The following is a 24,869-nucleotide window of genomic DNA, read 5'->3' as shown; positions in this document are numbered from 1 at the left end:
AAATGGCTCCTGTAACATGATAAATAAAAGACCCAGAGAAAGATACTGATGTTCAAACTTCAAGATGGAGATTAGAGAAGCAAAACTTTTACCTCTACCTCAGCTAAGACCAAAGGGGAGACCATCAAACTGCTCCCAACTTCACTGCTCCTCAGATTCACTCAGACTGCTATGATCTCCTCAATGTGACTGAAGAATCCTGAGACCCTGCTCCTATCTTTTGTATCTCTCTAGTGCTGGGATTAAAGTGTGAGCTCTGTTACTCTTTTAAACTGATTCAACCTCATGTAGCCCTAGGTGGCCTTGAATTCACAGAGATTCATCTTCCTTTGTCTCCTGAGTACTGGGGTTAAAGGTGTATGTACCATCAATGCCTGATGTCTATAGCTTGAGGCTGACTTTGCTTTCTGAATCCTCAGGCAAGTTTTAATAAATCATAAATAATATATGACCACAGGCTCCAATTTAGATATGAACACAGGAAATCTGCATTATATTTGTGTCTTTTGAATATCATGATAGTGTAGTATAGTTTTTCCTTTCTAGAAATATGTCTCTGTCTCTTGTGCATATTTAATTAAATCTAAATAATTGTCCATCTACTTGAAAATAAAGCATCTTTCTAAGGGTTGAAGTTGTTTTATCCTATGACTATTGATAAACACCAAAATTGCTACTGAGATTCTTTCAGAGGTAGAATGAGATTGGAGTACAACAAGCTGATCATATTTGTCTGCACAACTAATAAAAGTATCTGGAGATGTGATCTTTGCTAGGGAAGAGCACACTGATTGGTTGTCTAATCACAAACGGTCATCCATTAAAACAAGTAACATATGAACTAATCAGGTTATATTTAGCTATATATGTTCCTAATAACAATTAATGAAAAAAAGTAGTCATGAGTTTGAAGGAGAGCAGAGATGGGTATATGGAAGTGGTTAGAGGGAGGAGAGAAACATTGTAATTAAATTGCAATCTCAAAAATAAACAACTTTTTTTAAAAAAGCATCTGGAGTCCATTGGTGAAATAGAGCCACTAATCACAGTAACTTCAAACAATGACAAGCTAATTATATGCAGAACACCCTGCTATAAATTTTCTTATATTAATTAATTTTGCATGGTTGCAACCAAACAACTGAATACTTAAGGAGAATTACTGACTTTAGTTAACGGTTTCAGAGAGGTCAGTACATGATCACTTGGCCCCATGCACTTGGACCAAACATAATAGGATGGGAGTGAGTGGCAGAGGTTAATCAGCTCATTAGAGAAATCAAACATGATGAACATTTCATTTTCAAACCCTAAGAACAATCTTGGGCACATTTGCCTGTATGTCCTCCTTGAAGTAAGACTAATAAATGATTATAGGTAATGGTTTAAATGCTAAATTGATTTTACAATTCCTTTGTCTTCAGCATAACCTGTAGAGCCATTGAGGTCTTTGTGCTCATAGATAAGCACTATGGGAACCTGGAATGTTAAGCACAGAGGGTTGTTTCTTAAAGGAAGAAATGCCATGGCCAATATCCATGCAGAAGGCTGGAGCAAATGTGTTTACAAGCCGCCTCACAATTGCTCCATCTGTGTGGCTAGAGACTTGTCTGGCACTGGATAGTTCCCCAGGCCCTTATCGTAAGCTTGTCTTTCTCAGTCAATCTATGGAAGCTATTTTTCTGGACTTTACAAAGAGTAAAAAATATTTATGTATGCTATGTTGTGAATATGGAATTGAGTTAATCATAATCAGAATAAGTTTTCACCAAATTATGCTGTACTTAAATATTCCTAAAATAAATCAGTTGGTGTCAGAATCCAGAAGTTTGAACACCAGTTATTGACTCATGTTGAATCAAACTGCCTTCTTACCTATGGTGCCATGGTGGTCGTAGAAACCCTTGTAACAAGCAAGAACAATATTAAAATAATATGACTAGGAGAATTACAGGTACTATACTTAACTGTGTAAAGCATTCAGGATCCTTGAGAGTCCCAGAAAGTAGTGGTGATGGTGACATTCAGGTCAGAAGTTAGGGAATTGTCTAGGCAATCCATTGTTTGGCTTTGATTAGAAAACTATCACTTATTTCTAAAATAGGGCCATACTAAAGTCTTCTGAGATACATTTTTTCTATTAAGAATTATAGTACCATGATGAACTATTAGTATCTTTAAGAAGCTTGAGGAAAAGAACTATTTGATGGCAAAAAGAAAGGACTTCATGAGAGCTATTTGTACACAAAATTCATTAGTGTGGGAGGCCTCTCAACAGTTAGGGTGACCTCACTGGTGGGGATCCATTACTGGGCATGACTTCTAGCAAGCACATTTTGTACGAAGTGCTGCAGTTTTGAAGAAAATTACAGGTGAGCTTCGTCACAAAAATCTGCAAGGGGAAAGCTTTCCGGAGTCTTGCAAAAGAACTTATCACAGAGAGATGACAGGGCTCTCATTACTTCCCAATTACCGTTTTCTGTGAGTCGGACAAGAATGAGTTCACTTCGGAATTATTAACTTTTCCTACTCCGAGTAAGTTCTGCTGTGGTGGAAAATACTGTTCGCTTAATGCTCATCAAACGCCTGGAAAAGCAGCGAGTGTGTTAAGTGCTCAATAACACCTGCCATTTGAACAAAGAGAAGCATCTTACAAGCTTCTTCTTCTTCTTCTTCTTCTTCTTCTTCTTCTTCTTCTTCTTCTTCTTCTTCTTCTTCTTCTTCTTCTTCTTCTTCTTTTTCCTTTTCTTTTTTGGTTTTGCCAGACAGTTTTTGTTTTTTGTTTTTTTGTTGTTTTTTTTTTTGGAGGCTGTCCTGGAACTAGCTCTTGTAGACCAGGCTGGCCTCAAACTCACAGAGATCCGCTTGTCTCTGCTAGTGCTGGGATTAAAGGCGTGCACCACCACTCGGCTCTTACAAGCTTTTTAAGACCTTACAGTGGTGGGCTTCATCATCACAAAGGAGTTCCGGGAGTTGCACAGAGCAAAGAGAACCGAGCAGGAACGTTTCCTGTAACCCACCAGCCTACTTTTCACTCGTCTCAGCCAAATGTGTGGGCTGCGGCTTCACAGCCACCCTGTCGCGCTGACCCGGGAGCCACCTGCACTTAGGCATTTTGGTGGGCTGTGCGAGGTGCTAAGCAAACTCTGGTTTTGCCAGGGAAAGCCCATGGGGTCGTGCTGGGGTGGTGATGGAACACACCACATGCATGTGTTGCATGGTGGGACCAACAACTCGGGACATGTTGACACAGAAGGCCATGCTGAAAGCTGCTCGCTATGCAGATGCGGACGAGGCACTGAAGCTGTCTGGGAAGAAAGCAAGGCTCTGTGGCATGCCGTCAACAGAAGGCATGCTGGGGACAAGGAATGAGCCACGACGAGGCACTGAGAAGCACAGGGCTTTCGGGGGCTCCAGACCCGGTGTGAGCACGCGAGCCCAGTGGGAGCAGAGACTTGACATGAGTCCTCCCTCGCTGGGCCTGGCAGGGATGTGGGGTGCTGCCAGGGCTGAGAGGAGGCCGAGGCGGACTGGGGCCTGACCCCACTGCGGAAGGACCGCGCAGGAAGCAGGATCTGGGAGCATCAGACCTGACCAGAGAGCAGAGCGTAAGGGATCACGGGGCTGCCCAGCGGGGAGCGCGCAGGGCCTGCTGGGAGAGAGGCCCGACAGGAGACCCTGTGTGCGCACAAGGCCTGCTGGGAGTTCGAGCGTGCGAGTTGACAGGAGCTAGGTTCCAGGAGAGCTCGAGGCTCGAGGGAGCCCAGGGCATCCCCGGGGCTGGGAGGGGAGCACGGGGGCTGACGGACTGAGGTAAGAGAAGAGGCTGCGGGAGGCTTTGATGCGCCAGGAGGGAGGAGGCCAGAATCGTCCCTTAGAGCCAGGCCAGGCCTCCATGGCGTCCCGGGAAGACCCTGGTTAACAGAGCGTGCTGGATTTGTGTTGGGACAGCTTTAGGGCCAGGAAAAGGTTATGATTCTGTTAAAAATGCATGCGTCTCGGTTGTTGAAGCTCCAGAAACTTCTAGAACCACCTTTTAAAATCTGCTTTCAAAGACTTGGGAGATGTTTCTGTCACCGAGGGAACGTGGAGCCCGAGGAGGGAAGGGAACTTATTGCACGCTCGCTTGCGGGAAGCATGAGTGAACCCAGCTCTGAAATGTTCCCGAAGAAAATTTCAAACACGGTGGTTTAGAGGAAAGCTAGTTTTGTTCAAGTCAAAGGTCACGCACAACGGGCACTCTTCAGTCAACAGCCAGAGGCATTTGGTTGATGTGAAAAGACTAAAGTCCACCCGCACTGCAGTTCCGGGGCTGGTGGTTTCTTTCTGAAGAGAGAAGATAGGTTTTGTGTTAAGGTTAACCCAGGTCACCTGCCATTGGTGTGTTTGTGCAGCTCCTTAGAGTACTTGACCTTGCCTTGCCTTCTCTGCATTTACATTCCAGTTTTCTGTAATGTGAGGTACACACTTCAAAGGCTGCGTGTGAATTAGCAATTTTAAAATGTGCCTCCAAGTAGAAGCTGTGAAGCCAAGTAGTTTCTTGGAAATTAAATCTACTTAACAGTTACAGTTACAGATTTTCTTTCATGTAAAAAAATTAATGTATTCTTTAACCTTGAAGTGGTTTGTAGAGAGAATCTGAAATAGTGGAGGTCTTGGTTACATCTGTTTATTTTTAAATTATGTGAGAGGAAAGATTTTTTCTGAAAACAAAAATTTAAGGATAGCCAGGATCTGTGGAGTGAAATTATTAAACAAAATATGGCAGATATATAGCAAGTACCTAGAAAGACTTTGGCATTTAATAAATTAGGCTTATTATTATTATTTGTACTTAAATTAGTCGTTCAATTTGTGTTGTAAAACTGAGAATTTGGAATCTTGGGAGAGGTGATGAAAGTGCTCTAATTTATTCCAATAATAGGTGTATAACTCTATGAATATAGTTTAAAAAGCATTGATAATTGTAGAACAGTATCTTAATAAAACTTGTCTAAACACAAGTGATTTAGAAACCCATGAAGGTGAAATGGTGATGGTTTTGCAGGTAAAGTTTACTAACTTGTTTTTATTTTCTTCTTCTAACATGACACTGAATAGAATCTGCTGAGTTAGTATTGAAACCTTACAGCCGAAACTGTTTATCTGCTTTATACAGATATTTGTTTCTGAAGATCTGGTTGCTGAAACACATAGTCAACAAGAAAATATGAACGAGTCCAAGCCTCCATCCCTGTTCTTTATCGTTCTTCCAGATTTACACAGACTCTGTGCTGTCCAGATAATATTGAGTAGCAAGGTGACAGAAACAGAGATTAGGAATACGCAGATAAAGATGTGCAGGTAAACATGTGTCTTCTAACTATGCCTTTAACTTTAAAAAATCCCATTATAGCTATTGTAGAAGGGTTCTCTTTAGAACGTTTACTAAATCTGCATGTGTGCTTTGAAAGCAAACAACCCGTGTATGTTAGATTACATTTAAAAAGAGACTTAAAATACTTGAGATAAATATCTTGCCGTTGAGCTTTTATATTTGTGTCCTCTTGTGTGCTTTAAAAATTTCAACTTTTCAGGGCTGGAGAGATGGCTCAGTGGTTGAAAGCACTGGATGATCTTCCAGAGGGCCAGGGTTCAATTCCCAGTACCCACATGAAGCTCACAACTGTCTGTGACTCCAGTTCCAGGGACTGACACCCTCAGAGACACTTTCAGGCAAAAGACCAATGCACATAAAATAAAAAAAAATCATTCACTGTAAGACTTAATTCATGAATTCATGAGTTAAATCAGGCTCTCCAAAAATGTACTAAGTAATGCATTTTACTCTTTACAAGGCACTTAAAGACACCAAAAGATTAATCCTAACCTTTCATGTCAAAACATGACAGTGGAGGATGTTTGTCTAAGAATTATCTTGCAGTTCCTGATCCAAGATAATCTTTAAGGAACAGCTCAACTGAACCCTGATTATTAAGCAGTCATCTGATTAGTTCCTTTAATTGTTTGAGGTATCCATAGAAGGACTGGAGAAAAATTTGTATATTTAAATAACTACCCTGGAGAAAAATAAAACCTGTAAGGTTACTAGGAGCAAGCTGGATAGGCAAGTATCTATAATGTCAGCAGGCTGGAGGCTGAGCAACAAGGATCTCAAGTTAGAGGTATCCTGAACTATATAGCAAGACGGTTGTGAAACAACAGAATGCTAAGGACAGAAATGGGCAGGAGAGCCTGCGAGTGTACTCCATCTTAAGTCCCCAAGTGCATCAGGAAATCTGTACCCTTGCTGTTCAGGTATAATTTAGTTATACTTATTACAAATTACCTCTGACCCCTGTGAAAAATAGCTAAATAAATAAGCATAAAAGTTTCTAAATAATTCAGTAACATACAAGTATAGATGGTAGACAAGTTCAATTTGAAAATAATGTGTTTCCTCTCCACAGGCAGTTGCTGTTTCTGCATGAGGACATTCTTACAGCACCTGTGCCTGGAATATTAAGCCAAATTTGGGTAGTGATGTCGGTTAGTATTACTGATTATTGGAAGCAATATTGATAAACAACAGTGCAAGTATGATAGCAGAAGTTAAAGATGGTTTGTGAGGACTAACCACCCCACATTTCAGTTTGAGTGAATGTCCCATTAACTTTGAAATGCCTGATGTTTAAATCTACCTTGTGATTCTAAATTAATAGTTAGCTTTATCTGATATAAATGCTGAAATAAAGACTACTAATGAATAGAACATGTTATGGTACAAAGTGTAAGATAGCATGGACTCCAATGTCTTTTATCAGCATTTTAGTTACACTTAAGTTTCTCATCTCAGTGAGTCAACATTTTTATTATTCTTTCAGAATTTCATATATGCATACATTTATTTGAATCACGTTCTCCCTCTACTTTTCACCCTCCAAATCCTTCCATATACACCCTCCTCCTCCTCCCAACTTTATATCCTCTTTCTTAAAACACAGTCCACCTACTCTAATTAGAGCATACATGCATGGTGGTAGGGCTATCGTTCTAACAGGAACCACGCCCCTGAAGAAAACAGAGTCTCCCTCCCCTAGTGGCCATCAACTCTCAATAGATTTTCAACTAAGTGTGGGGTCCTGCATGTCCCTCCCTCATCCATGCTTAAATGTTGGTTGTCTTGGTTTTGTGCAGACCACCACAACTGCAGTGAATTTGAGTGCAATGACCCTGTTACATCCAGAAGAAACCATTACACAGCAGTCCTCCCTGACCTTTAGCTGTTAACAGTTCTTCTGTCTGTCCCTTCCCCCGTGATGTCCCATGAGCCTTGTGGGGAGGGGTAGGGAGTATGGCATAGTTTTCCCATTTAGGGCTGAGCAGCTCATAGCCATTCATTCTCCACTCATAGACTAGCTGTGAGTCTCTGTGTTAATCACCACCTACAGCATAAGAAGCTTCTCTGCTGCATAAGCTATTGGCATAAGATGTAGTTATATAATATATATGTATATTATATATTATATATGTACATATATATATATTTACATGACAGTTTGATACCATGCCTGTTTAGCAAAGTAATATCTACTAGCCTGCTAATACTGACATTTCTTTCATTAGTAGGTTGAAACTTTTGGAATTTAAACTTCTATTTAGGTCCATTTTCCATATTCATGTCTAAGTATGTCTATATATTTAAAAGGTGTCAAGTAATTATTGGAAATTTATTTGCTTTTTTTTATACAGCTTGGATGGAGATCATGTCAATATCAGGCAACTTCAACTATACAATATAGAACGATAGCCAAAAATTGTGCCCTCTGTTGTATCTTGCTTAAAATATTAATGTACAGCAATGTTTTCTTATACATCTATGTTAAGTCCTTTTTGCAAATGTGGACTTTCTGTTACAGATACCATTTTTTAAATCTGGGAGACTTAATGCCTATATTGAAAAATATGAAGCTAAGGTATGTGCTCAAAATAATAATATAGGTGTTACATTGGTTGAATATTCTTCTTTTATCAGTGTCCTAGTATGTTTTATGTTCCTGTGATAAAACACCATTACCAGAAAGCAGCTTAGGAGAGAAAAGTATTTATTTGGTTTATACTCCCATATCATAATGCATCATCACAGGAAACCAGGGCAGACATCTGGGGCAGGAACTGAAGCACAGACCATAACCATGGAGGAGTTCTACATACAGGCCTGCAACATGGCTCACTCAACTTGCCTTTTTACATAACAAAGGACTACCTACCAAGGTGTGGCAGCACCCATACTCTCCTTGTCCCGCACACATCAATCACTAATTTTTAAAAAATTACTTACAGACTAGCCTAGAGGACAACCTGATGGAGGCATTTGCTCAGTTGAGGTTCCCTCTTTCCGGATGACCCGAGTTTGTGCAGAGTTGCAAAAATATAAATAAATAAATAAATAAATAAATAAATAAATAAATAAACAAACAAAACCTAACCAGTACAGTCAACAAACAAAATTTGGAGTATCTTTCTCACAAGTTTTTGTTATGCATGGGAAAAGAACTCAAGATTTTTCCAAGCAATTATTTAAGGACACAAAGAGAGGAATTAATGGTTCTTCTCCATTTTTCCCTTCTTTTTTAAAAAATTTAAATTAGAAACAAGCTTGTTTTACATGTGAATCTCAGTACCGTCTCCTCCCCTCCTCCTCTGCCCCACACCAATACCCTAGCTCATCACCTTTCTGCTCCCCAGGGAGGGTGAGGCCTTCCATGGGGGATCTTCACAGTCTGTTATATCATTTGGAGCAGGGCCTAGGCCCTCCCCCGTGAGTCTAGGCTGAGAGAGTGTGGAATGCTTCCTCTTGTTCAGGTCACCTGTTTCTGTTGGTTTCTCAAGCCTGGTCTTGACCCCTTTGCTCATTACACCTCCTTTTCTGCAACTGAATTCCAGGAGTCCAGCTCAGTGTTTAGCTGTGGGTGTCTGTTTCTGCTTCCATCAGTTACCAGATGAAGGCTCTAGGATAGCATATAAGGTAGTCATCAATCTCATTATTGGCAAAAGGCACTTAAGGGAGCTTCTTGACTATTGCTTAGATTGTTAGGTGGTGTCATCCTTGTAGATCTCTGGACATTTCCCTAGTGCCAGATTGTTCTTTAAATCTATAATGGCTCCCTCTATTATGGTATCTCTTTTCTTGCTCTCCTCTCCTCTTCCCCTGACTCAATCTTCCTGTTCCCTCATGTCCTCCTCTCCCCTCTGCTCCCCTTCTCTTTCTCCCAACTCCATATCCCATTCCATACATGTTCCCAATTTGCTCAGGAGATCTTGTCCCTTTCCCCTTCTCTGGGGAACCATGTATGCAACTCTTAGGGTCCTCCTTATTTCCTAGCTTCTCTGACAGTGTGAATTGTAGGCTGGTAATCCTTTGCTCTATTTCTAAAATCCAAATATGAGTGAGTATATACCATGTTTGTCTTTTTGTGGCTGGGTTACCTCACTCAGGATGGTTTCTCTAGTTCTATCCATTTGTCTGCAGATTTCAAGATTCCATTGTTTTTTCTACTGAGTAGTACTCCATTGTGTAAAAGTACCACATTTTCTCCATCCATTCTTCAGTTGAGGAACATCTAGGATGCTACGAGGTTCTGGCTAATACAAGTAATGCTGCTATTAACATAGTTGAAAAGATGTCCTTGTTGTATGAATGTGCATCTTTTGGGTATATGACTAAGAGTTGAATTACTGGATCTCATGGTAGACTGATTCCCATTTTCCTGAGGAACCATCATACTGATTTCCAAAGTGGCTGTATGAGTTGGCACTCCCACTAGCAGTGGAGGAGTGTTCCCCTTTCTCCACATCCTCTCCAGCATGAACTGTCCTTGGTGTTTGTAATGTGCATTCTTCCCACCAGCCTGATCCCAGAGCCACACCAGTCCCAAATGAACATGCAGGATGCTATTATTAACTATGAAGCTGTTGACCATTTGCTATGGTTTCTTAATGGCTTGCTCTGACTTAATTATTAACTCATAATTACTAATATATATTTTTATAAGGTTTTGTCTTACTGAAAACGCTGGACTTGCGCCCTCTCCTCCCAGGATCTCATGGCAACTCGCTCCTCTTGACTGAATTTCCCAGACTCCTCCTCGACTCCCAGTCCCACCTATCTTGCTTCCCTATTGGCCAACAGTACTTTATTTATCAACCAATCAGACAAACTTAAACACAGAAGGACTTCCCCCATCAGGTGTTTTTTATTTTAGCCATTCTGACAGGAGTAAGATGGTATCTCAGAGTTGTTTTGGTTTGCATTTCCCTGATGGCTAAGGATGTTGAGCACTTTCTTGTCTTTCAGCCATTTTAGACTCCTATTGAGAATTCTCTATGTAGTGCTGTACCCCACTTTTTAATTGGATTATTTGGTGTTTTGGTGACTAGCTTCTTGAGTTCTTTGTATATTTTGGAAATTAGCCCTCTGTCAGATGTGGGGTTGCTGCATATCTTTTCCCATTCTGTGGACTGCTATTTTGTCTTGTTGACTGTGGCCTTTGCCTTACAGAAGCTTCTCACTATCAGGAGGTTCCATTGATTAATTGTCGATCTCAGTGTCTGTGCTGCTGGTATTATGGTCAGGAAGCAGTCTCCTGTACCAGTTCGTTCAAGGGTACTTCCCACTTTTCTCTTTTAAGAGATTCAGTGTGCCTGGATTTATGTTGCGGTCTTTGATCTTAAGCTTTCTGCATGGTGATAGATATGGAGTCTTCTACATGCCAGCATCCAGTTATGCCAGCACCATTTGTTGAAGATGCCTTCTTTTTTCCATTGTACAATTTTAGCTTCTTTGTCAAAAATCAGGTGTTTGGGTTAACATCAGGGTTTTCAATTCGACTCCATTGGTCTTCCTGTCTATTTTTATGCCAATACCAAGCTGTTTTCAGGACTATAGCTCTATAATAGAGCTTGAAGTCAGGGATAGTGATGCCTCCAGAAGTTCCTTTACTGTACAGGGTTGTTTTGTTTTTCCATATAAAGTTGTTATTGTTTCAAGGTCTGTGAATAATTGTGCCGGTATTTTCATGGGGATTGCATTGAATCTGTAGATTGCTTTTCCAAGATTGCCATTTTTACTATGTTGATTCTACCTACCTAAGAGCATGGGAGATTTTCCATTTTCTGGTGTCTTCTTTAATTTCTTTCTTTGAAGACTCAAAGTTCTTGCTATATACAGGTCTTTCATGTATTTGGTTAGTGTTACCCAAGATATTTTATGTTGTTTGTAGCTGTTGTAAAGGGTGATGTTTCTCTGATTTCTTTCTCAGCCCATTTATTGTCTGAATATAGTAGGGCTACTGAATTAATCTTGTATCCTGCCAGTTTGCTGAAGGTGTTTATCAGCTATAGGAGTTCCCTGGTAAAGTTTTTTGGGTCACTTATGTAAACTATAATATCGTCTGCAAATAGTGAAACTTTGACTTCCTCCTTTCCAATTTGCATCCCCTTGATCTCCTTTTGTTGAGTTATTGCTCTAGCTAGAACTTCTCAAGTACAATATTGAAAATATATGGAGAGAGTGTACAGCTTTGTCTTGTTCCTGATTTTAGAGGAATCCGGTTGAGTTTCTCTCCATTTAGTTTGATGTTGGCTGTTGTTTTACTGTATGTTGTTTTCATTATGTTTAAGTTTGTTCCTGTTATCCCTGATCTCTCCAAGACTTTTATCATGAAGGGGTGATGGATTTTGTCAAAGGCTTTTGCAGCATCTAGTGAGATGATTATGTGGTTTGTAATTTGCAGTTTGTTTATATGGTGGATTACATTGACAGGTTTTCATATGTTGAACCATCCCTACATCCCTGGGATGAAGCCTACTTGATCATGTTGGATGATTTTTCTGATGTGTTCTTTGATTTGATTTACCAGTATTTTATTGAGTATTTTTGCATCATTGTTCATGAGGGATATAGGTCTGTAGTTCTCTTTCTCAGTTGTGTCTTTGTGTGGCTTGGGTACCAAGGTGATTGTAGCCTCATAAAAAGAGTTTGGCAATGAACCTTCTGCCTCTATTGTGTGAAATAATTTGAGGAGTATTGGTATTAGTTCTTCTTTGAATTTCTGGTAGAAACCATCTAAAACCATCTGGCCCTGGCCAAAAAAAGATTGGGAGACTTTTGATGACTGCTTCTATTTCATTAGGGGTTATAGACCTATTTAAATTGCTTATCTGTTCTTGATTTAATTTTGGTAGTGATATATATCCAGAAAATTGTACATTTCCTTTAAATTTTCTCTTCTCCATTTTTACATGAGAAAAAATTAAAATCCTGAGAGTTGGAATTATTGCTACAATTATATAGCTAATATATAGAGAAACAAAAGTATAAACTGTATTCTACTAATGGTGAGCTTCTTAAAGGTGGGGGTGGGAGCAGTACATCAAGGCTCCAGAGGTTAAAGCACATTGTAGTGGGAAGTTATAGCTGAGAAAAGCAGCTCAACTATGTCACCCTTGTGGGAGGAGAGAGAGAGAGAGAGAGAGAGAGAGAGAGAGAGAGAGAGAGAGAGAGAGAGAGAGAGAGAGAGAGAGAGAGAGAGAGAGAGAGAGAGCACGAGCACTCTTGGGCTTTCTTCTTTTTCGTATTTCAGCCTGGCCTCAGCTCCAGCCTGTGGGAATGGTACTGCCACGTTCGGAGTGGGTCCTACTAGTGGTAGTGAGTCCTCTCTGGAAACCCCAGACACACCCGAAAGTGTGTTTTACTCATCCCTTTGGCACTTCTCAAGTCAATCAATTTGACCACTTCTGACCATTAGGAATAAATGTCCCCTCCCTTTAAAAAAACATTTTTGGAAGAAGTGATGTCTGATTTTGTTATTTCTTCCCTAAATGTTTTATGAAACTCACCCATAGGGCTATCTGGAACTTAGATTTAAAAAAAATTAACTATAGTTTTACTTTAACAGGTAGAACTAATAAATTACTTCAAGGATTTTGTCCTTTTCATTTAAACTCTCACATTTGTTTTGATAAAGTTGCTTTGGTGTTCTCTTATTTCCTTTGTTGTAAATCTGAAGCAATGTCTCCTTTCTGATTTCTGTGATCTTTTGACTTTCTTCTCTTCTTTTTCTTACTCTCTGATCAGTCTGGCTAGAGAGTTGACAGATTGGTAGGATTAAGGAGGGGGGATTTGGTTTCATTGCTTTTTCTCTATTGTTTTGCCACTTTTTATTTCCTTGATTCCTCTCCTCCTTGGTCTGTAGTATTTTCCTCTACCTAATTTGGTTTTGTTTTATCCTCCTTCTTCTAGTTTCTTAAAATGATGACTGTTGTCACTGAGTTAAGAACTTCCTTCCTTTCTAGTACATATTCAGTGTTATACATGTTCTTTATGTAGTTGTCTCCTTTAACTTTTCAATTACAAATGCTTCCTAATGCATGCTACAAACAGGCTATGTGGTTTCCAAATGAGGGTTTTCCAAGGATCTATTTGCATCTACCTCATTCAGTTATTATTTAGAAAGATATTCAGAGCTCAAATTTTTGAAAATATATTGAGGGTTGTTTTTTAGGGTGCAGATTATAAACTACTATAGATTTAGTAAATGTTCCTTCCTTCATCTTAACAAGACTATGTATCCTGAACTTACAGTATTTAGTATCCTATAAACGTCAAGTGGGTCTCATTTGCTGATAATAATAAATATACTACATTCTTGTTTTCTGTTTGCTTGTGCCAATTTTGGGGATCAGGGTATCAAAAATCTCTGCCTATAATTGTGGAAATCCCAGCAATTAATACTGGGAAACAATTTATGGCTCTCACTTTTCTGCTTGTCTTTCTTGCAGATTTTTCCGAATTGTATTGAGTACTTATATAGCAAACAAACTTGGTTTTCATTCTGATTCTCAGCAGTTCCCTCACATGTGTGTGCTCATCCTTTCTCAGCTGAAAACCCAAGGGATCTGCTGGTCTGCAGTCTGTTCCCTCCAGTGTTGTCTTCTCAGGAACTTTCTAGCTTCTTTGGCTTCCAGCAGACTTTCAACTCTGTCTTCAGTTCACAGAGACCAACAGACTCTCTGTAGATTGCCTCTTTCATGACCATAGCCTGGAAACACCCCTCTTTATAGATTGTCTCTTCCATTAGCACAACCTGAAAACCTTCTTTATACAATAAACCGGGAAAAAGTTATCCTCTATAAAAGAAAAACCAACAAGATGAGCTCTGTGGTTTCCCAGGGCTCATCTTGTTGGCTTTTCCTCTATAGAGAATAGTTCTTCTTCATTCCATAATGTCCAGTATTTCATGAACCATTGCTTCAAATAACTTGCCCAGTTTTTTTTTCTTTTGGTTTTTTTTTTTTTTTTGGTTTTTCAAGACAGGGTTTCTCTGTGGCTTTGGAGGCTGTCCTGGAAATAGCTCTTGTAGACCAGGCTGGCCTCAAACTCACAGAGATCCACCTCTGCCACCCAAGTGCTGGGATTAAAGGCGTGCGCCACCAACGCCCGGCTTGCCCAGTTTTTTTTTTTTTTAAGAAAAGACTTCATGTGGGAGAAATAAATTCAATTCCAATTGCTTGGACATCAGCAATGAAAGCCTTAATATTAAAGATTAACTCTGTATACATAGATATGTATTTGGTGCATGTGTGATATTGTATTTAGCCATTTCTAATGGTAAACTATAGGGGAAAAATGAACAAACCATAGTATTCTTGCTTGAGTTCCTCTGTGTAGAGCAGAATACATGGGTGAAGACTAATCACAATTTAGACTTAAGTGTAAGCAGGAAATCTTGGTACATAGCATTGCCACAGTGGTGGCTTCAAAATGAGTATCTCTTTAAATTCTTCAGCCTTATAACTAAATAGTAGTAGTTACAGGAACAATGACAATTTTTATCTAGAATTGCATAGTTTATTGGATGTTGATCTGAGACTGCAGATAGTATCTGCATTTATCAATACGTAGCAATTTCTCTTAATTTGCCCATCTTTTCTTTAATGTTTAGATGGAGGCTCCACAAAGAGTAATTCCTGTCATTCTTCAAAACTGTCTTTCATATTCACTCACTGCTCGACTTGCTCCAACCTGGAATAGAACAGGTCATCTCCTGGTACAAGGTGACTTTGCTTGCCAGTCATAGGGACTATCTGAACTAGATTGATTCTATGTGTACATCTGTTTATTTCAATGTATCTTACCTTTAGATCTCTAACTCTAAACATTCTAATACAGACCAACAATAACACCACTGTCACCTCCTTACATGGGGATAATATACAAAGGCCTGTCAATGCTGCTTTAAAATGTTTTATTATTATGGCACTTCAGACTTAAGAATAAGTGTGTTATGAAGGATTTGATAAAATAAACAAAGATGGTCAGTATTGTTGGGCCCAAATGGCCATCTTGAATTACTGCTAAACTCTGATGGTTTTCTAAGTATTTTATAGCAAGAGATTAAATTTTTGAAGGAAGAATTGGGTATTTTGGTCCTTTTCAGGGAACAGATACTTTTTGAGAGATTGTATTTTTCTAAGAGCTGCATTATATATTTGTTTTTATAATTTTCATAGTACTTCAAATGGTTATGTTTGTCAATAATGATTATTTCTGAATTCTAATAATATTCTGTGAATTTTTTAAGGACGAGATTTTCTTTCTCATATGGGAAAGCAAAGTGCTGTTGGTAAGTAAAACACACAAAACAATAGACAAAGAATATTACTAACAGTTCTTTAAAAACCAATCAGATCGTCACAATCTTGATGATTAACATAAGATATAATTGCAATCAGAATTCACCTAGAATGTTACTTCTCATTAAAAATATGTATTTACTACTTGAGAAAGATTCACTTAATTGGGAAGAAAGGTGTGCTTTAATATTCTCTACTTAAGAAAATGACTATGAAGATGTTTAATTCTGTAAGTATTTTTAATATATTTTCCAAAATTATATTATCTAAAATTGTATTACATATGTCAAAGTTTATTTTATTAGAATATTATATTTCTCCTGAAAATATTATCTAAAGGAACATGAATAATTTCAAAGATAGACTTTATTATAACATCCAATCTAATTGATTGCTCTGCATATTGCACCGAGAGTAGGTAGTTTCCTAAACAGTAGTGCTGAGGTAGCAGATGGATGGAGATCATAGGCATTAATGATGAGACGTGGCGGGTCCCCCCATCATTTGAACATAATTTTCAAATCCTCATCTATAACCCACAACCACTGGAGCTGAGTAGACTGCTGAACCATGTGCCTGACTCACACTAGTTCTGTGTTTCAGTTAGACAGTGGCCATAGCTCTCAACTCAACCTGGATGAATGAGTTTGTTACCTAAATTTAGCTTCACTACACTAGCATGAGACCTTAGCTAGAGAGTCAAGATCACAATTTAGAAGAGCAAATTTCTTGGACTCGTGTTAGAAGATTTTTTTGTTTTTACTTTTATTTAAATGTTATGTACTTAGGTAAAACTCGGGCATTTTAGGTGTATGCTCACTAAAGTTTACAAAGTCAATGCAGCCTTGTAACTGGTCCTCTGCTCAGGAAATAGCCTCGTCAGCATCCTTGAAGCTTCCAAAGCCTGTGAATCTTCTGCCAAGGTCCTCATGACTCTGCCATGTCAGCATAGCTTTGTGTATGAGAGAGTAAGGAGGGTCTCTAGGAGGAGGTCTAGTGAACGACTGTCAGGTCAGGAGCCTGGTGTGAGACATCACTGGAATTTAGTTATAGATGTCAGATTTGCAGGAAATGTTCTTGAGTGTACTATAAGCTGTAGGAAGTATTTTTTTTTCTTACTGACATCCTGTTCTGGGACTTCCTGTCATGCAATTCTGATTATTTCATATCTTGTCTTAGAAGCATAATTTGTAGACGACCAAACATACTGGTTCACTATTGAACTTTCTTATATGTGTAAAACTGTTCTTAAAGTATAAGTTGGATAAAGTAATGTGTGTTACTCAAATGATTCATTTGATATGACAGCATACCAATTCTAGAAAATTCATGATTCTTTTTCAGTATTAGACATCAATGTAACAGAAACACAAGTTTGTCTAAGTATAGAAGTCTGTACTATCAGATTGCCACCACCTGAGGTACAAAAATTATTTGATTTCTATAAGTTCCTATATTTACTATATACTTAATATATGCATGTTATTTTTAGTAACATGCTATCTGATTTTTAAATTTTTAATATGGAAGCTGATAGGAAGGGTTTGTTACCAAAATACTTGCAATGTTTTCTCTCATATGTAGGGTGTACATATATATGCATGCATACATATCTGAAAACAGAAGGGCACTGTTTGGAAGGAAAAGGAAGAGGGGAACCAGCAGGAGTGCAGGGTAGACAAAAGAGACCAATGGGGGCTGTAAGCAAAAACAAATATACACTTAAATGTCTTAATAAAGTCCATTATTTTATGCTAACATTTAAAAGGGCTTAGTGGTTGTTTGTTGTTATTATTTGTTTAGTTTTGGTGTTTTGAAACAGAGTTTCATTTTATAGCTCAAGCTGGCTAGTAGTTGGTATCTGCCAGGCTGGCCTTGAACTTGTAGCTATCCCCCTACCCCAGGCTCCTGAGTACTAGGATTATAGGCCCGAGACACCATGCCCAGCTTTAAAAAAAATAAAATGAATGTGCTGCTAAATGCTTGACATGTCTATGTTTTCTAAATTCCCCTAATATCATTCTTATTTAACACAGATTTTTTAGTCCTATTATTCCTGTCAGAAATATCATTAGGGAGATCCAAAATGTCACTACCTTACCCTGCCTTAGCACCAATTTCTTCAGCTTTTTCATCTCCATATATTAAAAATACAGTCCCATCTCATGGTAAATATGCTCGACTTCTTTCTGCTCTTGACATTCTAGTATCATTTTGCATCTATTTTTTTATACCACATGCTTTCTGTCTTTGCCTTCTGTTTTACTAATTCCCATAGTATCTGGCATAAAGCTTTACACATTTGAAGTCACTTGGTACATGTTATTTCCTTTATTGGGTGCCACCGGTCCCTCAGTGACAGAGAAGGATGAAGGAGAAAATGAATGTTTTTGCTTTCTATGAAGCACTGGGAAAAGCCTAGAGGCTGGTTTTGGTTTACAGTCAGGGAAGGACTACATGATTTTGCTGCTAGCATCTAGCAGGCAGAAGCAAGGAATGCTCTAACTGTTTCACACGGAACAAAAACCACCACTACCCCAGTAGAGGATCATCTGACCCCAGTGTCAATAGTTCTGAGGTCAAGTGCTTGTTTGGAGATTCTATTAGGGGAGCATAGCTACTCATACCCTTGGCTGAAGAAAGATTCTCCTCTATCCATAAAGGCTGTACTTCTCGACCTAGCATGAAGCTTTAGGAGGGACATACATGAAACAGGGAGGAAGGGGACATCTGTCTAGCCCACTTTATCAGCCTAATAAACCGCGGTGGTCAGTGGGGTGACAGATGTTGCTGCTAGGTGCCACATCACTTACTTTCCTGTGCTGTTGTTATACAACACCTTGACCAAGGCATCTTACAGAAGAGTCTATTTGGGCTTATGGTTCCAGAAGGTCAGAGCCCATGGTTACAGAACAAAGTGCAGCACCCTGCACAGCTTCAGGATCTGACCAGCTGGGGTGAAGAGAAAGAATAAAGAACAAACACAGACACATGTACAGAAAAGCTAAGATGGGAGGGATCATATGGGCTTTACTCCACTGTAGGGTACCAACTGTAACAGGGATCCAGAAATTCTGAACACTTATTTTATACATCTGGATCAAGGAGACAAGTTTATGGTATGCAGCTGAACAAGGAGGCAGGTGTAGCTAATCTCAGTAGTAGTTCTCTGAAAGGGAGCAGTTTCAGGCTGCACTCATCTCAGGTTTGAAATTTTTGGTGTTCAGAATAATCTGTGTTGATAAAGACAAGTACTGGTGGTGTGGACATCACTGCAGCAATTGGCTTGGGTCTCTGAATAGTGTTGATATGTAGTTAAGCTGTGTAAGTAGGTATATATGAGAATCCACAAATTCTGAACATTTTATTTAGTGCCTGCCTTTAGGATTCTGTTTTAGAATTTGTTTTCTCCCAAGCTAGTCATTCTACCTGATGTCAGTATATGGTGACCTTCATGGCTCCCTGCCATGGTCATCTTTATTTGTTTATTCTTTTCTTCCTTCTTTCCTTATTTTTTCATAGCATAGCTCAAGTAACAGAGTTTTCAAGCACAGTACATCACATCATAATATTTGCCTCTTGAGACTAAAGATATGGCTCAGAAGGGAAGGGCATATACTGCTCTTCCAGAAGACTGAATTTTATTCTCAGAACTCATATCAGGTAGCTCATAACTACCTATAATTCCACCTATAGGGCATCTACACCTTCTCCTGGCTTCCCTACATACAAACATAAGTATAAATAAAAGTAAAAGTATTTTAAAAAGTCACCTCTTCTATAGCACAGGACAGTCTATGTCCATATCAGTTCAGACTGTTGTTGCTTTTACTGATATTTCTTCCTTCTTCTGGTGCTAAGGGTAGACTCTGAAATCTTTCATATGCCACACAAGCACTACACCACTAATATATGTCCCTAGCATATTTTATCATCTCTTCCCACATTGATATTTTCCTTATTTTCTTTGCTCCCATATTTCCATTACTCCCTTTAGACGAGTTAGTTCTTTGAGAGCTTCAAGTTTTGTCTAACATGTTTTGATTATATTAACCTCCCCCAAGTCTTCTCAGATCTACCTTCCCTATTAACCCAACTTTCTGTCTTTATTAAAATACCCTTCAAGTAATATTTGCTCTTTCCAAATATTCCTGAATGTGCGGTTTTCCACTGAAATATGGTCAACTTGAGCCGGGCGGTGGTGGCGCACACCTTTAATCCCAGCACTTGGGAGGCAGAGGCAGGCGGATCTCTGTGAGTTCGAGGCCAGGCTGGACCGATAGCCTCCAAAACAATACAGAGAAACCCTGTCTCGAAAAACCAAAAAAGAAATATGGTCAACTTGTAAGGGGCTACACTCTTAGCAAAATCTGTTCTTTACTTTCCCAGTAGTTAACAATTGCCAGTAACTCTATGGGAAGAAGTGGAACTTTTTTATTAGTCTTAAGGAATGGCATAGGAATTCAGAAAAGTGATATTAGGATAAATGGGTCTAGACTTAGATGTAGGCTTTGACTACTGGGAGTCGAAATATCAAAATGTGAGCTATGCTTTAAGCAACATCACTAATATACTAATGGCTTGTCCCCACAATACAATGTTGGCTATGTTAGCTCAGGGTTTTTTAAAGAAGCAGGCAGAGAATGAAGTGAGAACATTGTTCCCAAGAGTCACTTTGCTGTTTATAAGGAGTGAGGGGTTGTGACACAACCTCTGTAGTCTTAGTGTTCATTTAACCACTGATACTATGTTTTCATCGGAGGTTTCTCTGCATCTGTCTGAATTGAGTAAATATCTTACAGTTCAGTCCAGAGTGGCTGGACACTTATTGTCTGTATAGAAGTTGGAATCCGGTCTGGGTAGGATATCCCAGGATATCCGAGGAATAGGAAGGAAGTGTTCTAGGAAATGGAATGGGGACATCAAAGGAGAGTTGACACTGGCTCTGTCACAGAAGCTATTCTATTAAAAGGTTAATATAGGGCATGGAAGATGGCCTAGGCTGGTAAAGTGTCTGCTCAGCCAGACTAGTGACTCCCACAGGTTTCCTCTGGGCTCAGCTCACACATGTCCAAATGTACAAATGTGTACCCACAGACACACACCTTTAGAAGGTACTTGACTTCCCTAAGTTACCATTATAAAAATTGATTGAATTTAGAAGAAAATAAAGTTTTGGACTTGGGAGATGAAAGGGAAAGCATAGCCCATTTGGTGTACTGTGCAGTGTAGAGGCAGGGTGTGTTACAACACTGATTAGGTCATAAACCACTGTCAGTGTGTATTATTGTAATGTTTTTTTAATGTGGCAAATTCCTTGAAGACTTATATGTTGAAATCTTATTTCAATTAAAAGCTTAAGGAGTTTGATATTTCCCAGCATATTATAGAGGATTTTCATACCAACCAGAATGCTGTCATTGAGAGACATTCCATTTTAAGCAACTGGTGCTACGTTTTGCCAAGGTAAGATTTTTAAGGTTGTAATATAAAAATGGTGTAGTGACTACTTTTGCACCACTGTGACCACAATAGCTGATAGGAAAGATTTTTCTGGGCTTACAGTTTTAGAGGGTTCAAAGCATGGAAGTCATAGTGGGGCAGCAAAGTTTATGTCATCCAAAGCCAAAAATGAGAAGATGGAGAATGCCAGTACTTGGCAGGCTTTATCTTTTCCCATTTTTATATTCTATCTGAGTGCTCTGGCTTGGAGAATGTTCCACTCACATGTAGGATAAGTTTCCACCCCACCCTCAGTTAATCATTTCTAGAGTTCTCCTCACAGAGACACCTAGAAGTGTCCCTCAGCAACCTCCTAGGTAATTGTAAATCCAAGTGAGTTGATAATGAAGATAAACCATCCCAAGTGGATTCAAAATACAGTAATATCTATAGTTTTGCTTCTGTGATACTTTGTGCAAAACCATAAACTGCTTTTGAACTTTAAAAACATAATCATGGCCCTATAAAATACTGGATCAGGGCAGGAGAGATGACTTGGTGGTGAAGTACACTTGCTGCTCTTGAAGAGGACCTAGTTCAGTTCTCTGAGCTCACATGGCAACTTGTACCTGTTTGTAACTCCTTTCAGAGTATCTTCCATCTTCTTCTGGTCTCTTCACCAGGCACACATGTGGTACACATACATTTATGTAGGCAAAACAGTGGTATACAGAAAAAAGAAAAGTGAAGAGTAATAGAACAGTTTTATCATAGTAGCGGAAGCAGTAAATTTCCACTTTTGAATCACTAAAATAATTCATTATGCACTTACATTTTTGATGGTTCTGCTTTTAATAAATAGTAAAATTAACAGATTTTCAATGCCACAACAACTCTAATGCCAAAATCTATGAATGTTTACCTAATGATGATTTATTATAATTTAGTGTGAACTGGTTTTGTGTTATCATTAAAAAATTACTCATGTCTGATTTTAAAAAACCTCATTGAGAAGAAATTTTAGCTTGCTCAAAAAAATTAAGAAAGAGCTTACAGATGGTAAATATGGAAGGGGGCTGTTAAGAACTTACTTAGTTCTTAACAAACTTTCCTTGTAATCTAACAAGCACCAGGCACACTTGCAGATGGGAACATTTTTGCCTCTATTTTGTATGTATTTGTGATTTATTGGCACATTGTTTGTAACAGTTCAACTCAGGTTTCCCTAATCATTTCAGTTATTAATATTTAATACAAGTAAAAAACAATACATAGTAAGCCCACAGCAAGGGCATTTTTAATGGTGGAAGAGTGAAAGATTTTCATTAAGATAGGAAACAAGACAAGAATTTCACTTTTACTACTTCTATTCAATACAATACTAGCCCTAGAGAGAGAAGAAAATGAAAAGCATCATAACTGAAAGGAAGAAGGTAAACTGTACTGTTAACCAACAATTTGATGCTACAAATAGAAAACTTTATGGGCTCCATCAAAACCTAGAATTACGAAATAAATTCAAAAAATTAAATGCTGCAGAACCAACTTATAAAATCCATAGTATCTGGTGTATGCCTGTAATTCCAGAATGTAAGAGATTGAGGTAGGAGGACAATGATTTTAAGATCAACCTGGATTACATAGCAAGACTAAGTTTCAAACCACCACTCACTCACAACAGCAAGAAAACCCAGCAGCATTTCTATACCTTAACTAGGAACTATATAAAGAAGAAATAAATAAAATTATCTCATTCAAAGCATCTAACAAAAGAAATTGTGGAATAAATCTAACCAAAGAAATGAAAATTGAGCCGGGTGGTGGTGGCGCACGCCTTTAATCCCAGCACTCAGGAGGCAGAGGCAGGCAGATCTCTGTGAGTTTGAGGCCGGGCTGGACCGACAGCCTCCAGAACAATACAGAGAAACCCTGTCTCGTAAAAACCAAAAAACAAGTGAAAAGTGAAATTATAAAACACTTCTAAAAGGAATTTAAGAAGACATAAATAATTGGAAAAAGAACTCAGTCATGAATTGAAAGAATTATAACTTTCTAAATGTCTACAATACCAGAAGAAAAAAAATCTATAGATTTTATGCACTCTCTACCAAATTATACTATTCTTAAAAAATAGGAAAAAAGGTTTTACTTTCACATAGAAATAAAAGACCCCAAGGAGCTAAATAGAAATTTTGGGGCCCTCACAGTCTGATTTCAAACTATCCTACAAAACTATAGTAATTAAAACAATAACCAGGCAGATAGACTAACAGGACAGAGCAACATGTTCAAAAGCAAATATGTATTCATGATCAAATGATTTTCAACAAAACTACCTGAAAGACAAGATGGAGAAGATAGTTTTTTCCAAAAATGATGCTGGGAATTGTAAATCTTTACATGGAAGAATTAAATTAGACCCGTATTTCTCATTTTATTAAAAATATAATCATTTAATGCTATGAAAACTTCAGAAAAACTTCATACTTTGATCTGGGGATGAAATATATATATGTATGTATATTTCTATATTTAATATATATACTACAACAAAAGTAGAAGTAGATCAGTATAACTTCATCAAACTAAAAAGCTTCTGCATACCAAAGAAAATAGTCAAAAGAATGAGGATCACAGGTGAAGTAGGAGAAAATACTTCTAAACCACACTTCTCTTAGAATATTTTGTGCTTCTATAATAGAATTTCAGGTGTTGGGTAATTTATATGCAACACAAGCCTATTTCTCATATAGGTCTGGAGGCTAGGAAGTTTGAGATCAAAGTGCCAGCGCATTACATTTAAGTGAGAGTCCTTTGTTGCATCATTCCATGATGAGCAGGCAAAGAGAGGGCCAGAAAGACACACAAAAAGGCCAAGATTACTATTTGGTAAGGAACCCAAAACTGAGATAATTACATCACTGTGAACAGAACCTTCTGTCAAGTAAATTTAGGAGAGACATACAAAAACTCAATTCAGTAGCAAGAAAACAACTTGGCTTTCAAATGAACAAAGAAACAAACATTTCTTCTTCTTCTTCTTCTTCTTCTTCTTCTTCTTCTTCTTCTTCTTCTTCTTCCTCCTCCTCCTCCTCCTCCTCCTCCTCCTCCTCCCCCTCCTCCTCCTCCTCCTCCTGTTCAGCCTCCTCCTCCTCATTCTTCAAGGCAGGGTCTCTGTGAAGCCCTGACTGCCTAGAACTTGCTATTAGGCCTTGAACTCACAGTGTTCCTCTTTCCCTCTGTCTCTTGAGTGCCGGGATTAAAAGCAGATGCCACTACACTCAACTTAAATAGACAAAAGAAGATATACAGATAGCTAATAAATACACAAAAAATTCAACAATAATAGGGAAATCCAAATTAAAGTCATAATGACATATCACCTCACATAGGTTAGAATGGCATTATCAAAAATAAAAATTATCAATAGATGTAGAAAGGGCATTTGACAGAATTCAACATCCCTACATGATAAAAGTCCCAGAAGAAATAGAACTTGAAGAAGTATGCCTCAACATAACAAAAGCTATATAATGACACCCACTAGCCAACATTCCAAATGGAGGGAAATTTGATGCAATCTCATTAAAATTAAGAATGAGAGAGGGATATCCTCTATCCCCATTCATCTTCAATATAGTACTGAAGCCCTAACTAGAGTATTAAGATGAGAGAAAGAAATTAAAGGGATACAAATAAGTTAAAGTATGCCTACTTGCAGATGGTACGATATATATATATATATATATATA

The 24,869-nt window shown here is 38.5% G+C and overlaps 1 protein-coding gene across 1 annotated transcript in view; it reads left to right on the top strand.

The window, feature by feature from the left end:
* The first annotated feature begins 5,209 nt into the window (after positions 1–5,209).
* Positions 5,210–24,869, top strand: part of CUNH18orf63 (chromosome unknown C18orf63 homolog) — a 33,226-nt gene continuing 13,566 nt past the window's right edge. The window contains exons 1-7 of the mRNA XM_013123407.2: positions 5,210–5,343; positions 6,450–6,528; positions 7,899–7,955; positions 14,985–15,096; positions 15,624–15,665; positions 17,020–17,096; positions 21,032–21,141. Of these exons, the coding sequence (XP_012978861.2) occupies positions 5,210–5,343; positions 6,450–6,528; positions 7,899–7,955; positions 14,985–15,096; positions 15,624–15,665; positions 17,020–17,096; positions 21,032–21,141 (611 nt within the window). The remainder of the gene's footprint in view (positions 5,344–6,449; positions 6,529–7,898; positions 7,956–14,984; positions 15,097–15,623; positions 15,666–17,019; positions 17,097–21,031; positions 21,142–24,869) is intronic.

The sequence above is a fragment of the Mesocricetus auratus genome, unplaced genomic scaffold (genome assembly GCF_017639785.1).
Source record: "Mesocricetus auratus isolate SY011 unplaced genomic scaffold, BCM_Maur_2.0 Super-Scaffold_100015, whole genome shotgun sequence".
Taxonomy (NCBI): domain Eukaryota; kingdom Metazoa; phylum Chordata; class Mammalia; order Rodentia; family Cricetidae; genus Mesocricetus; species Mesocricetus auratus.
Note: the sequence above shows the minus strand (reverse complement) of the source record. Positions and strands in the feature narration are given on the sequence as shown.